At 44.5% G+C, this 14,854-nt stretch overlaps 2 protein-coding genes across 3 annotated transcripts in view; one reads left to right on the plus strand and one right to left on the minus strand.

Annotated features, from left to right (window-relative positions):
* The window catches only part of PRR33 (proline rich 33), a 92,697-nt gene extending 77,996 nt beyond the window's left edge, over positions 1 to 14,701 (plus strand). For both annotated transcript variants that reach the window (XM_081935459.1, XM_081935458.1), the window contains exon 2: positions 12,983 to 14,701. In XM_081935459.1, the coding sequence (XP_081791585.1) occupies positions 12,992 to 14,569 (1,578 nt within the window). In that variant the 5' untranslated portion in view covers positions 12,983 to 12,991 and the 3' untranslated portion in view covers positions 14,570 to 14,701. The remainder of the gene's footprint in view (positions 1 to 12,982) is intronic.
* LSP1 (lymphocyte specific protein 1) overlaps positions 1 to 14,854 on the minus strand; it is a 72,380-nt gene that overhangs the window by 5,496 nt on the left and 52,030 nt on the right. The gene's annotated exons all lie outside the window — the stretch shown is intronic.

The raw sequence follows: 14,854 nt of genomic DNA on the forward strand, positions 1-14,854 counted from the left end.
GCCCCTCCCTGTGAGAGCGAATCGGTCGCAGGGAAGTGTGTGGTAGGATGCGATCCCGCAAGTACCTAGGTCCTGAGCCATGGAGCGCTTTAAAGATGGTGATTAACACCTTGAAACGCACCCGAAAGACCACAGGCAGCCAGTACAGCTCACGCAGGAGCGGTGTTACGTGGGAGTACCTAGTACTCCCCAAAATAGCCCGCGCGGCTGCGTTCTGGACTAGCTGCAGTCTTCGAGCGTGTCCCAAGGGAAGCCCCATGTAGAGGGCATTGCAGTAGTCCAGCCGAGACGTCACCAGTGCATGAGTGACCGTGCGTAGGGCATCCCGGTCCAGTAGGGGGCGCAATTGGCACACCAGGCAAACCTGGTGGAATGCCCCCCTTGCCACGGCTGCCACATGGTCATCCATTGACAGCCGGGCATCTAGGAGGACGCCCAAATTGCGCGCCCGTTCCACAGGGGGCAATTGCTCGCCCCCTATGGTCAGCGATGGAATCAACTGACTGAACCGGGGTGCCGGTAGCCACAGCCACTCAGTCTTGGAGGGGTTGAGCTTGAGTCTGTTGTCCCCCATCCAGACACCGACGGCTTCCAAACACCGGGTCATCACCTCGACAGCCTCGTTGGGGTGGTCTGGGGTGGAAATGTACAGCTGCGTATCGTCAGCGTACAGATGATACTCCACCCCAAAACCACGGATGATCTCCCCCAGCGGCTTCACATATGCATTGAACAGAAGGGGCGAGAGGACCGACCCCTGAGGCACCCCACAAGTGAGTGGCCTCAGAGTCGACCTCTGCCCCCCTGCCAACACACATTGCGTCCGGTCTGAGAGGTAGGAGCCGAACCACCGCAAAACGGTGTCTCCAACTCCCATCCCCCCCAGCCGGCGCAATAGGATACCATGGTCGATGGTATCAAAAGCCGCCGAGAGATCTAATAGGACCAGGATAGAGGAACAACCCCTATCTCTGGCCCTCCAGAGATCATCGACCAACGCGACCAAGGCCGTCTCCGTGCTGTGTCCGGGCCGGAAGCCGGACTGGCGTGGGTTTAGATATTCTGATTCCTCAAGGTGTCGTGGAAACTGCTGTGCCACCACATTCTCTACAACCTTCGCTAAAAAGGGAAGGTTGGAGACTGGACGATAATTAGCTAGCTCCATCGGGTCAAGGGAAGGCCTCTTGAGTAAGGGCCTCACCACCGCCTCTTTCAAGGCGGCAGGAAAGGACCCCTCGCTCAAAGAGGCGTTCACCAGGCCCAGTAGCCAGCCTCGTGTCACTTCCCAGGATGCCAGTACCAACCAGGAGGGACACGGGTCCATTAAACATGTGGTCGGTCGCAGCCATCCACGCAACCTATCCAAATCCTCGGGGGCAACAGACGCAAACTCCTCCCAGAGTGGTCTCACAAGACTCACTGTTGGCGGCTCCTCTGGTCCACTGAAGGGGGTCCATCCGCTCCGGATCTGAGCGATTTTGTCCTGCAGATATTCCCCAAACTCCTCTGCTCTGCCCTGTAGAGGGGCTTCCCGCGTCCTCTGTGATAAGAGAGAGCGGGTCACCCGAAACAGGGCGGCAGGGCGGTTATCAGCGGACGCAATAAGAGTGGCACAATGTCTGCGTTTGGCCACTCTTAATGCCACAAGGTAAGTCTGTAAATAGGCTCTTACTTGTGTTCGGTCAGATTCGGAGCGTGAAGACCTCCACCTGCCCTCTAGGTGTCTCCTATGGCGCTTCATCACCCTCAGGTCCTCGGTGAACCAAGGAGCCCGGGTGGGTCGTCGCCGCAGGAGAGGCCGCAAAGGCGCAACTCGGTCCAGGGCCCCAGCGGCCGCCCTATTCCAGGCGGCCACTAGGTTCTCGGAGCGAGAGCGGGTCAGGGCTACAGGGAATGGCCCAAGCTCTGTCTGGAACCTATCCGGTTCCATCAGGCGCCTGGGGCGGTACCAACTTGGACAGTTTGGTTCCGCCTCCTCGCGGTGGGGGGTAGCGCCAGGGAAGTCCAGCCGGAGACATGAGTGATCTGACCATGACAGGGGAGTAATGGTTACATCCCCTCTTCCCAGATCACTCGCCCACTGTTCAGATACAAAAACAAGGTCCAGAGTGTGGCCACCTTCGTCTGTGGGGCCCTGAATTAATTGGGGCTGCCCTTGAAGAGCACCCGGAGACTTCAGCTGGTCCAGAATGCGGCCGCGCGGGTTGTCATGGGGGTACCTAGGTGCTCCCATGTTACACCCCTTTTAGGCTGCCTGCACTGGTTGCCGGTTGTTTTCAGGGTGTGATTCAAGGTGTTAATTATGATCTTTAAAGCGCTCCATGGCTTAGACCCAGGGTACTTGCGAGACCACCTACTGCCACTGGTAGCCTCCCACCGTCCAGTACGATCCCACAGAGTTGGCCTCCTCAGGGTGCCGTCAGCCAGGCAGTGTCAGCTGGCGACCCCCATGGGGAGAGCCTTCCGTTGGGAATGAGCTGCCCCCGGAGCTTCACATAATTCCCGACCTCCGGTCCTTCCGGCGCGCCCTAAAAAGTTGGCCTTTCCAGCAAGCTGGCCTGATCTGAATAAAATAAATTATTAATTTTAATTGTTAATTGTTAATTTAATTTCTAAATCTCATTGTAAATGTCTATTGGGTTTTTTGGATATTCTATTTAATCTTTCTTTTAACTTTTGTAAAATGTGTTTTTAAATTGTACGCCGCCCTGAGTCCTTTGGGAGAAGGGCGCCATATAAGTCCAATAAACCTAAACCTATAAACCTAACCTATAACTTCCTCTGACATTGAGCAGGCCTAATCTCATTATCAGCTTTAAAGGTGGCCCTCAAACATATTTTTTCCTAGAGCCTTTTAACTGCTGATTCTGTCAATTCTCACCATGAATTATATTCGATTTACCTATTTAATTTCTATGTTAGCAATTGTTCATACTCACATTTAAATTGCTTTCTGTTGTAAATGGTTAAAAGCCTTTAGTCATAGGCATACCAAGCTGAGTAAATGCAAGCATTAATTACTATGCGTGTAGCACTTAGGAGCTGACATGCACTCCCACTGAGTACATGTGGTAAGGAGAAAATGTTTTGAAAGCTGTCATATTTCAAGGTATATCGCTGGCCTATCTAATCCAGTTTTATCTGTACCATTGGCTATTTCCAGTCCCACAGCCTCAGTATAACCAACATTCATACTGCAGAATAATACAGATTCTTGGTCTGTACTGACAAAGTAGCACTTTGCCAGTATCAAATACTGCTTTAGACGGATAAAAGGATAAGTGTTCAAGCAACCATTCTGAAACCAACTCATAGATGCAGAGACCACTTTTTTTTTTAGATGAGCCCCTTTTCCAGTACATCATTTCTTTTCTGAAATTCAGCTGTACCAGAGTTAATATCTTCTAAGGAAGGGGGAAAAAATAAGTTGAAGAAATGTAAAAACCTTGGGAGAGAGTGACTAGTGAGTTTGGTGTTCTAGGTGAGGAACATGAAATCTGAGTTTACTAAGCCAAGGAGAAAAATATACGAAAGATTCCATGATAGATCGATATCCTGAAATGAAAATCAGTTCGGGAAAGCTGGAAGGAAAAGATCATTAAGGTCCAAACAGAAAGATGGGAGACCTGTTGAGACCAGTGTGGTTGCAGAGAATGTTCTCATAAATTAAAAAACAAAAAGGACATGCTTAAAAAATGGTAAGAAGGATATTTAGCTGAAGCAAAATATCAGCAAATGACCCAAATCTTTAAGAAAACCTAGGGTTCAGAATAAATCAAGGCTTGCAATGAAGCCAAAAATAGCATAAAGGAATTCTTTGTTATATGCAGAAGAAGAAGAAAGCCAAGAGAGGTTTAATCTGCTACTTGATGACAAGATATTAAAGAGCAACAGAGAGAAGGTTGAACTGCTGAATTGCTGAATCTCAAACAGTAGACTTGCATGCATTTTGAAAGGTAAAAAGTGATTACTAGAAGCCAGCATGTGTTTCTTAAAATGCCAGACAAATTGTAATGACAGAGTAACTATATCAGTAGACCAAAGGGAAGCTATGAATATAATATACCCCAACTACAGTGAGACATTTGATAAAGTTTTTCTTGATAAAGTGGGAAAGAGGAGCCCACTACAACCCTACTACAACAGATGACTAATATTTCAGAAAATGGACTCTTTAAGTTCAAAAAAAAATATCTTGGTAGATTTCAACATTAGCCCCTATCCAGCAAAATGTTGTTCACTAGGGAGAAAGATAAGGTTCTGCACTTAAGAAACAACAACAGATTTACACATTTAGGATAATAGTACCTAACTTGTTTTTGTGATAAGGATCTGGGCTCCTAGATGACCACAAATTAAGTGTGAGCCAGTAGGTTGTTGTAGATCACAAAGAAACCAATGCAATATAGGATTGCATCAACATAGACGTTGTATTAAAATCATGGGAAGGGATAGTTTAGGCTGTACTGGTCAGAAATACTGCATCAAATTTCATTGACAACAAGAAGTATGCTGAAGAAAGAATGCAGAGAAGAATGACAAAGGAGGTGATGGGCTGAGGATACATTCTACGGGGCATTATTAAAGCAACTAGGTATGTCTAACCTAAAGAACAAAAGGGGAATTGGGGGTATTATAGTAGTTTTAACAATACTTGAAAAGCTGTCACAGGAAAGAGGATATCAATGTATTGTCCATAGTGCTGAAGATAAAATGACAGCCAACAAAAAGAGATCCCAACAGAAAATAAGGATTCCAATCTTGACTGTGAAAGCTATTAAACAGTGAACTACCCTCTGGAATTGTGGATATTCTATCACTAGGCGCTTTTAAACAAATGTTGGATAGGCATTTGACTGGGATGGCCTGAACATTCCTTGGATCCTCCAAGATCCTTCAACCCTATGATTCTATTGTTAATACTCACCCTAAAATAGCTAATTTTCTGGAAGTTTTGAATCACTGTTATTTTCCTGTTAATAAGTCCTGCTAGTGAGCCTTCTGAATTTCTTGCTGGGAAGAAACTGGTTTAAGAGAGGGTAGAACCTCTGGAAGTAGAACTTCTACTTGCAAAATGTTGTCACTGGGCTATGAATCTTATATTTTGCACACACATATCCAATCAAACATAAACCATTGTGTGGGAAGGAGATACGTTGTTCATGCATCTGTTGCCTAGTTAAGGATGGAGAAGCAAAGAGGCCAAGGTGCTCTATCAAAATATAGTTGTTCTTCAATAGCCAAGGAAGCTTAAAGCCAAATCTAATGAAACCAAATCTCATTTCGCAGTCTAACATCCATATAATGAGAGGTCCTTGGTGTTATCTGAGCTTTCTTGCTTTCTTGCAAACATTTCATTACCCTAACTAGGTAATATCATCAGTGCTAGGGTAATGAAATGTTTGCAAAAAAACAAGCTCAAGGAACATTAACGACCCCTCATTTCAACCCTGAGCTACAAAAATTCTCCTTTATTGGTATCTATGTAATAATTTAAGCCAAAGAATTTCACATGGTTTTTCTCTAATTCCTAACAGAATATGTACATATGTTTGATATAAAAGAGGAATCTGTTGGTTCTCATTGTCGGATTTTTGGACAATGAAAACTTGCAACCTGAAATCTATAGCAACCTGAAGTAGCTAGGGCATCCACTGTGTGGCTAAAAGTTTGTGCTGGAAGCTTCTTTCTGTTCTTCTCATCACTTGGTGCTGAACAAGCAGCATAGAGGCAGAGCCTCAGAAGAGCTATTTTCTAGCCTCACAGCTGCCAGAAGCATCTGATCTCTGCCCGAAGCAAAGTCTCTCTGTCACGGGGCCAGATACTTACCTCCACTTCGGACAGTTTTACAGCTTCTTTGAGTTGTGTGTTTTTCGATGGCTCTAGAGCAATGCATTTCAGCCTCAGCAACTTTAAGGTGTGTAGGCTTTAACTCCCAGAATTCTCCACATGGACGTTATACATATTAAAGTTACTAAGGTTGAGAAACAGTACTCTAGAAAATGCTGGTCAGACTGATTGTTAATCTGTTAACTGTTAATTTAACATAGTTCCATTCTTTGTGAAGTTAAAACTGCTTTCTCACCACCCTTTGCACGAAGAACCATCATGTTAAAAAATAGAGGCTCTCATCTATTGCACATTGTACTTGCAACAGATGTATTTCATTCTTCTCTCCATCTCGTCTAATGACAACAGCAGCAAAATTAGTGGGGGAATCCAATTTTACCTTGGCCGTTCAGCTCCAATAACACTAGGATCCAGTTTCTTCATAACTCACTCTTCTCTCAAAGCTGAACAGCTGGGTCTGCATTTGGTTTACAGATTGCAAATAACTTTTCCATCTCACAAGCTATTCCCTCTCTGACTCTCTGCTTTTTGAAGCTAGGGATATACAGTTGACATAAAGTAGAATAGTTGGGCTCCTTAATATTTAGCATTGGGTTAAATTAAATGCTTGTTAATATCTGGCCTTTCCATGTGCTAAACTATTTAGGTGTATATATGTATATGTGTGTGTGTACATATATACATATGTATGTATGTATGTATATTATGTATATATATATATATATATGCGTGTGTATTCGCACACACGCACATACATACACTGTTTATACAGTATGTACAATCTAACTGTGTTTCTACATTCAGTCAAATACTTCATTAGGACTTCAGAAATAGTCTTTATCTCAGAAAAAGTTTAATGGTACCGTGTTTCCCCGAAAATACGACCTGTCCTGAAACTAACGCCTTGCCACATTTTTCGCATGGGCAAAAATATAAGCCCACCCCTGAAAATAAGCCCCCTGGACAACTTCCCCCCCTCCAGGGAGCAGAGCACCGCTCACCGTCCTAGCGGTATCCTGAAGGGGAGAAAGGCGCTCACGTTGCTTCCTGCCTTCGGGATACCGCTAGGTTGGGGAGTGGCGTTCTGCCTGGCTGGAGAGGGGAGTTGCCGGGCAGCTGTTCCCTTGCGAACTGGCTCCCGAAGAGCCAGGCACAGCTCAGGGGTGAAGCAGCCATGAGGTGACCACGAGCAGCCGCCCGGCAAACCTCTCCAGCTGGGCAGAGCGCCATTCACTGACCTAGGGGGTATCCCTAAGGCGCCAAGGCATGTGGCGCTCTGCCCGCTCCCCAGCTCCCGCAGCTTGGCACATTTGGGATACCCCCTAGGTCAGTGCATGGAGCTCTGCCTGGCTGGAGAGTGGGGGATTGCGTGAGCACCTGTTCTGCCCTGCCGCACTCTGAGCATAACTTCTTTGGCTTCCAAACTCCAGAACTCGGCTGCCGAGTCTTCCAGCAACAGCCGCTCTAGGAGTGCGCTCTATGGTTGTGGGCAGGCTGCCAGACAGAGAGTCCTCTGGAGAGAGAGTCTTCCAGCAGCCAGCCCACAACCATAGAGCACACTCCTAGAGCGGCAGCTGCTGGAAGACTCGGCAGCCGAGTTTTGGAGTTTGGAAGCCGGAGAAGAAGTTATGCTCGGAGCGCAGCAGGGGCAGGACAGGCGCTCGCGCAACCCCCCCCTCTCCAGCCGGGCAGTGCCAAGCCACGGAAGCTGGGGAGCAGGCAGGGCGCCACGTGCCTTGTCACCTTAGGAATACCCCCTAGGTCAGTGAATGGCGCTCTGCCCGGCTGGAGAGGGGGTTTGCCGGGCGGTTGCTCGTGAGCGTGGTCACCTCATGGCTGCTTCGCCCCTGAGGCTATGCCTGGCTCTTCGGGAGCCAGTTCGCAAGGGAGCAGCTGCCCGGAAACCCTAAAACAGTAAGCTCTCCCCCTATAATAAGCCCAAGGCCATATTTCGTGGGGCAAAAGAAAATAAGACCCTGTCTTATTTTCGGGGAAACACAGTAGTAGTCACTGGAAACATTTTTATCAACTTAGGTTGTTATATCAATTGCAATAGTGTCTGGAAATGGCAGGTCATTTGTTTAGTACCCATATTGATTTAACATAGTCTATGTGTGCTGCCTTTAAAGATAGATTATTATCAGATTATCTTGCGGATACAAAATGTGGCTGCTTAATGTATGGACAAATGTCAAGTAGTCAGTCTCTGACTTGTTGTCTGGCTGTGTTGTGTTCTATATTTTCAAGTCCAATTTAAAAAAAAAACTGATATTGGCCTTTAAACTCTTTAAATCTTTACACAGTCTGAGCTCAGCTTAATTTAAAGCTCACCTTTATCTATTCCAACTTCTCCTATCCTTCATTTAATGTTAACAATACTATAATGCCAATTTTGTGCCCATCTATCAAAGTCATTTGTATTATATACTTCTTTCTCAAAGCAATTGAAAAAAAGATAAAATTCTTCTCAGAAGTATTCTGCATTCTATAAGCAGAAGTCTAACAAAGCTCAATTGGCTTCAACTACACTATACTAGTAAATCTTATCTTTGAACTGAATTAAGCCGGGGTGGGTGGGTTTCTAAGATAACCCACCGTGGGAGAACTCCCTGCCAGACAAGAATTACACTAATATCGAAGAAATGCCGGTAAGTGGAATAATTAAAGAAAGGATGTCAGAGGAGGGACAAAATGAAATATGAATGAGAAAAATTAAAATTATTTTAAATCAATAAATTGAATTGTTCTACAGTGACTTACCCCATGGGTGAGTTGGCCATGCTTTGAGTTGTCTACTTCCATTCATAGGTCTTTATTGTACATATGCTGTTTTTTAATTATGTGTTACTATGTGTTAATCATTACTAGGTGTTAACGATTTGTTGTTTATGCTGTACACTGAGTTGAGGTTTTCATCTAAAAAGCATTTTTAAATCTATTTATATATAATCCCATCTCCTGGCCATGGTTTTGTACATAATGCTTGTTAAGCACAATACAGAATTCACTAAATCATCTGCCTGCCTGCCTGCCTGCCTGCCTGCCTGCCTGCCTGCCATACTTATCTAGGGTTATATCCTTTCCTTTTTCCTATTCTCTTCATTCCCAAAGAAGGTGGCTCAGTTCAGGTATCACACAATGTTGAAAAGGAATAAAATTACATTGTGACTTAAGCATGTAATGTGTGAATGCAACCAATAATCAAGAACCTAGTTCCAAGAAGCACAAGGGATTTTGTTTCCTAAATTCATTATTTAATATGTGATTGGGAAAAGGGGTCATTCTTTTCTTTCAAACTGTTTCAAGGCTGTTTTCTGTCACTGAGAGGACCCACATTGACTCAAATAAGAAGGAAATGTGCAAATTGCTCTTTGAAAGCTATAGAAGCAGTCTGCAGCCTACATCTCACAGGTTACATCTAAATGGTGGCTATATTTGGCAGCTGTTATGTATGGTAAGCCATCCATGAGCAGCTGAAATTTTTGGGGGGCATTTGGGGGGCAGTTGGTCCAGAACGCGGCCGCGCAGGTAATTATGGGGAGTACAAGGTACTCCCATGTGACACCTTTCCTGCGCGAGCTGCACTGGCTCCCTGTGGTCTACCGGGTGCGTTTCAAGGTCTTGATAACGATCTTTAAAGCGCTCCATGGCTCAGGACCTAGCTACTTGCGGGATCGTATCCTGCCCCATACATCCCTGCGACCAATTCGCTCGCACAGAGAGGGACTCCTCCAGGTGCCGTCCACCAGACAATGTCGGGGGGCGGCGTCTAGGAGTAGAGCCTTCTCTGTTGCGGGCCCAGCCCTGTGGAATGACCTTCCCCCGGATATTAGGACTACCTCTGACCTCCGCGCCTTCTGGATAAAGCTCAAGACGCACCTATTTCAAGTAGCTGGCCTGGCTCAACCATAGTTCGTTCACACTGCTGCTGACGGGTTTTTTAATTTTTGTGACTTTTAGACTTTTATTAGGGGATTTTAAACTATGTTTTAACTGTCTTTTCTTATCTTCATACCTCCTCCATGTATGCGTGTTCGTTTATTCTGTGTGTGTATTGTCCATATTGTTTTTTATGTGTTTTATTGTACGCCGCCCCGAGTCCTTCGGGAGAGGGTGCGGCTAAGAAATAAATTTATTATTATTATTATTATTATTATTATTATTATTATTATTATTATTATTATTATTATTATTATTTGTAGTCACATCTTAAACGATGCGGTTAAACTGGCTAAGACACTGAGCTAGTCGATCAGAAAGTTTGGCGGTTCGAATCCTTAGTGCTGCATAACGGATTGAGCTCCCGTTACAGCTTCTGCCAACCTAGCAGTTTGAAAGCATGTAAAAATGCAAGTAGAAAAAATAGGAACCACCTTGGTAGGAAGGTAACAGCATTCCATGCACCTTTGGTGTTTAGTCATGCCAGCCACATGACCACGGAGACGTCTTCAGACAGCACTGGCTCTTTGGCTTTGAAACGGAGATGAGCACCGCCCTCTAGAATCGGGAACGACTAGCACACATGTGCAAGGGGAACCTTTACCTTTAGTCACATCTTCTAATTTACTGGGAAGACTGGGAGCTATTCTCCCATGAATTGTTTGCTGTGGATTGGATTCTAGAATTGGGTTTCTAATCACTTTCAAGCCAATGTATTGCATATAAAAATGAGATTTGGAAATTACAGCAAGCCTGCAAAAGGTGCACTCTGGGTCTCTTTACTCAGATCAAAAATTCATCTATCCAGAAGGGTAATGAGCTTGTGCTTAAAGTTAGGCTTGCAACTTAAGCAAATGCTCTTTGAGCCAGTTGGAAATATTTGTTCTGCACATGAGAAGCGTGGATATGCACTAAACGCAGGGCTTTTCCATTCCTGTAGACGCTCCGCTTCTTCCCAAAGGACCAGCTATCAGTTGAGCCATGGCTTTTGGCTTGCAAACCATAGCAGCTGAAATCAGTTGTGGTCAGATCACCAAGGAGAAGCACGAAGGACAGACTTCATGAACTTTTGCAAGTGAAACTCAATACAATTTCTTGCCAGGAGCTAAAATTCAATTCGTGCATGAGCTTCTTGGCTCTCATGTTTCACATTTCACAATTTGCTGACCCTTGGTATTGTAGCAGAAGTGGGGCTGTCAGCATGCAAAGAGAAAAACGTGTTTCCAAGAACGAATATCATGTCTCAAATACAATCAGATCTAAGCTTTGCATATTATTGCTGGCTTGCCTGCCTAAAACACATTGATGAGGGTGGAGGTGGGAGCATACAGATAGGATTTTAAAGAATCAGCAGTGAGGAGAACATGCCTATTTTCTTCCTCTGCCCTGCAGTTTCTTCTCAAAGGCTTTTCTGCCAGCCAAGCACAATCCTAGCATTGGGGCAAACAGGGAGGGAAGTCTGAAGATCACAGAGAATGAAACGTATTGGTAATGATATGAGTTGATCTCAGTTAGCGATTTAACAACCCTAACACTTCGAACGTATTAATGATTGCAGCCCTGGAATCGCTCCGATAACATCACCTCTTAAAATTGTGTGACTCCATTGCCACCAGCTTTTTTCTAATTTCTTTTATTGCTTGAGAATACCTGAACAAGAGAAGGCCACTTACACTGGCTCTATGCATTTTGGATGCCAAGGAAAATGGAGTATTTATACTGATTTTGTGGCAAGCTAGAATCATACACTTGGAATACTGCATTCAGTTCTGGTCGCCACAATGTAAAAAAGATGTGGAGACTCTAGAAAGAGTACAGAGAAGAGCAACAAAGATGATTAGGGGACTGGAGACTAAAGCATATGAAGAACGGTTGCAGGAACTGGGTATGTTTAGCTTAAGAGAAAGAAGGACTAGGGGAGACATGATAGCAGTGTTCCAATATCTCAGGGGTTGCCACAAAGAAGAGGGAGTCAAACTATTTTCCAAGGCACCTGAGGGTAGAACCAGAAGCAATGGGTGGAAACTAATCAAGGAGAGAAGCAACTTAGAACTGAGGAGAAATTTCCTGACAGTTAGAACAATTAATCAGTGGAACAGCTTGCCTCCAGAAGTTGTGAATGCTCCAACACTGGAAGTCTTTAAGAAGATGTTGGATAGGCATCTGTCTGAAACGGTATAAGGTTTCCTGCCTAGGCAGGGGGTTGGACTAGAAGACCTCCAAGGTCCCTTCCAACTCTGCTATTGTATTGTATTGTATTGTATGCACATAAGGACTTCCCTTTTTTATGATGGACAACCATTCACCCCGAGATAGATTCTTCTTTCCCGAAATAGAAAGATTCTTCTTTCTAACTCAGAATGTTTGAGCATGATTGGAAGGCAGCTCAATCAAAATAATAAAAACTTGTCATTGTTCATTCAGTGTTTTCGATCTACATTTGATGGTTAAAACCACTGATCAAGGAGTTTTTCCAGCCGGGCACTGAAAAGCATCAGCTCTGAGATACTATGACTAATTTTTATGGAGTATGTGAAATGGGGGGTTTCCAATGAGATAAAGACATCATAGCCCAATCCCCACATTTTTCTGATTGATATCAATTTGATGTTTCCTAAAGAGGTTTTAGCATTTTTAAGTATTTGTATGCTGCATTATTTGAAAACGGTAATTTCAGGCTTCGTGCCAAATGCAGCAATAAATTTCAACTCTACAGCTGTGCAATCCTGCATTTAAGAACCTTGCTTACAGCAGAAACAACATGTTTGGTGTTTGTTTTGTTTTTTTGCTGAAGACAAGATAGAAGGTATATGCACACAAAAATAAAAGTCTGGGTTCCAAAATTTAAATTTTCAATAAAAGTTGGGCCATTCACTGCCTTGAGACTGGAAGCCGTCTGCTGGATGCTGATATAATGGTTCTGCCTGGCATGGAAACCTTTGGTTCCTATCCTGGTTCATTTCTTACAGGTATCTGGTTAATGGGTGTAATCCAGGTGTGTCCAAACTTGGGAACTTTAAGACTTGTGGACTTCAACTCCCAGAATTCCCCAAGTCTTAAAAGTTCCCAAGTTTGGATACCCGTGGTATAGTCTTCCCTGAACAAAATGTTCATATCATATATGTTTTGTAAGCTAGAAACCAGAAATAAGTAACTTGTAAAAATATATATCAATTTTTCTGTTTTGATTTAGGGGGTCAAAATGCTGATAACGGTGACACCACCCTATGAACCTATCATTCTCCAATCACAAACTCCACCTCCACCTATTCTACCAAAACCTGGAACCGACAACCTTAGGCTACAAAAGGTTCTGAAAAAAGCAGCAAAAAAGAAGGCCACCTTATCAGCACAATCAACCACATCATTCCGGTCTAATCTGTCTCCTGTAAGTGAAGCTAGTCCAGACTTGGAGCACATTGAACGCACTTCCCCGTTCCTCAAGCCAACAGAAACTGAAGCCCGCCTCACTATCAATCTTCCACCTCGTTTTTCAGTCAAGCCCATCATCCATCATGTTCCATCTCCTTTTCCTAAAACAAAACCCTTCGCGTTCACAGTTACAGAACAGAGGAGTCTTTCAGAGCATCTCAAACTAACAGTCTCACCTGCCATATCTCCGCATTACAGACCGACAACTCCTGAGTCCCCAAGGCAATCCACAGAGTTCCCTTCAGTTCCCCCTACTCTCTTGTCCCCTGCCTTTGTTTCTCATGAACATCCCATTTCCTACACTCCTCAAGTGGAGACTCCAGTCATGGTCACTCATGTGGCCGAAACGCATTCCTCTTTTCATAGCATGCAAGCACCAAGGGTTAAGTCTCCACTAATAGGACAGCCAGAGGAATACCCAAGTTGTGTTCATTTGCGAACCAACTATGCAGCTCCACTATCAAGCCAGACGTATGAAACATCTTTTGTACAGCATCCCAGGTCACTTACACCCAAGTTACATGTTTCTGCACCCCCTGAGCCACCCGCCAGGAAAATGAAAGCTGAAATACTCCATATCCCTAGACAGTATACGGTAGTTACATCCCCAACTCATCAGCTGGACAGACCTGTAACTCCACGAAGCAGCAAAAGCCCTGAACTACAGACTGAAATCCAGAAACATTCAGGCTCCAACACATCACAGTACATGGGGCCAGAAACAATCCTTCCTGCACCATCCACTGTCAGTGTGCAGGAGTTCTTGCCAGAAAAGATAAACCAGCAAGCTCTATCAGTGGCACTGCCAGCGCCACCACCATCTATCTCCCAAAGTCCTGCCAGCTCGTCACCCAAATCAAAGCCAGCAGTGCCCCCCAAAAGCAAACTTAGTGGCTGGTCTCGTCTCAAAAAACACTTGGTAGTGGAATCTGATGTTCCTCAGTTCCCAGTCTCAGAATCTGAGCCAGAGCAAGGGAGAGAAAAGGCAATAACCGAAATCTCAGAAGTGGATCCAGGTCAGGAGAAAAAAGGAACCAAGTCAAAAGCCATCAAGATGTGGGACGCCATCTTGTACCAGATGACAATCAGCAAGGAAAAAAGGCCACAAACTGAGGAAGAAAAGGAAATAAGAAAAGAGGGGATGTTTTCATTCCGGCGACGTTTACCCCTGCTTCTCCACAGGCCACGCTTTGACGCCCGGAAACTTAAAGAGCTGGCTTCCAAACCCATGACAAAGATCACTACTCTGTTTGATGTGCGTCGTATCCAACGCCAGCCACCTGAAGATACACAAACGGGTTTTAATAGGATGGCATCTGGGTGGCAGGTGAAGGAAAGAGAGGAATAGATGTTTCCTTGAGAAGATGATCAGAGGGCTGAGAGAATATGAAATAAATCTAGATTTTACTAAAGCAGCACTTGAGAGCGGAAAAATAAAGTCCTTCGTACAGGATTACTGTCTATAATACCAAAAAATGAATATGCCTGTTTTACTCAGTTTTAACATGGGGCTTGAGAGAGAGAATTTTGTTTTGTTTTTTAGAATAACAGCCTATATAGAAGAAAGAAGTTAAAATATCTGCTAAAATAAATATAGGATGGGACAGAAATGTATTGGCTCGCTCCACCTATT

Source organism: Natrix helvetica, assembly GCF_964273705.1.
Source record: "Natrix helvetica genome assembly, chromosome: 1".
Taxonomy (NCBI): domain Eukaryota; kingdom Metazoa; phylum Chordata; class Lepidosauria; order Squamata; family Natricidae; genus Natrix; species Natrix helvetica.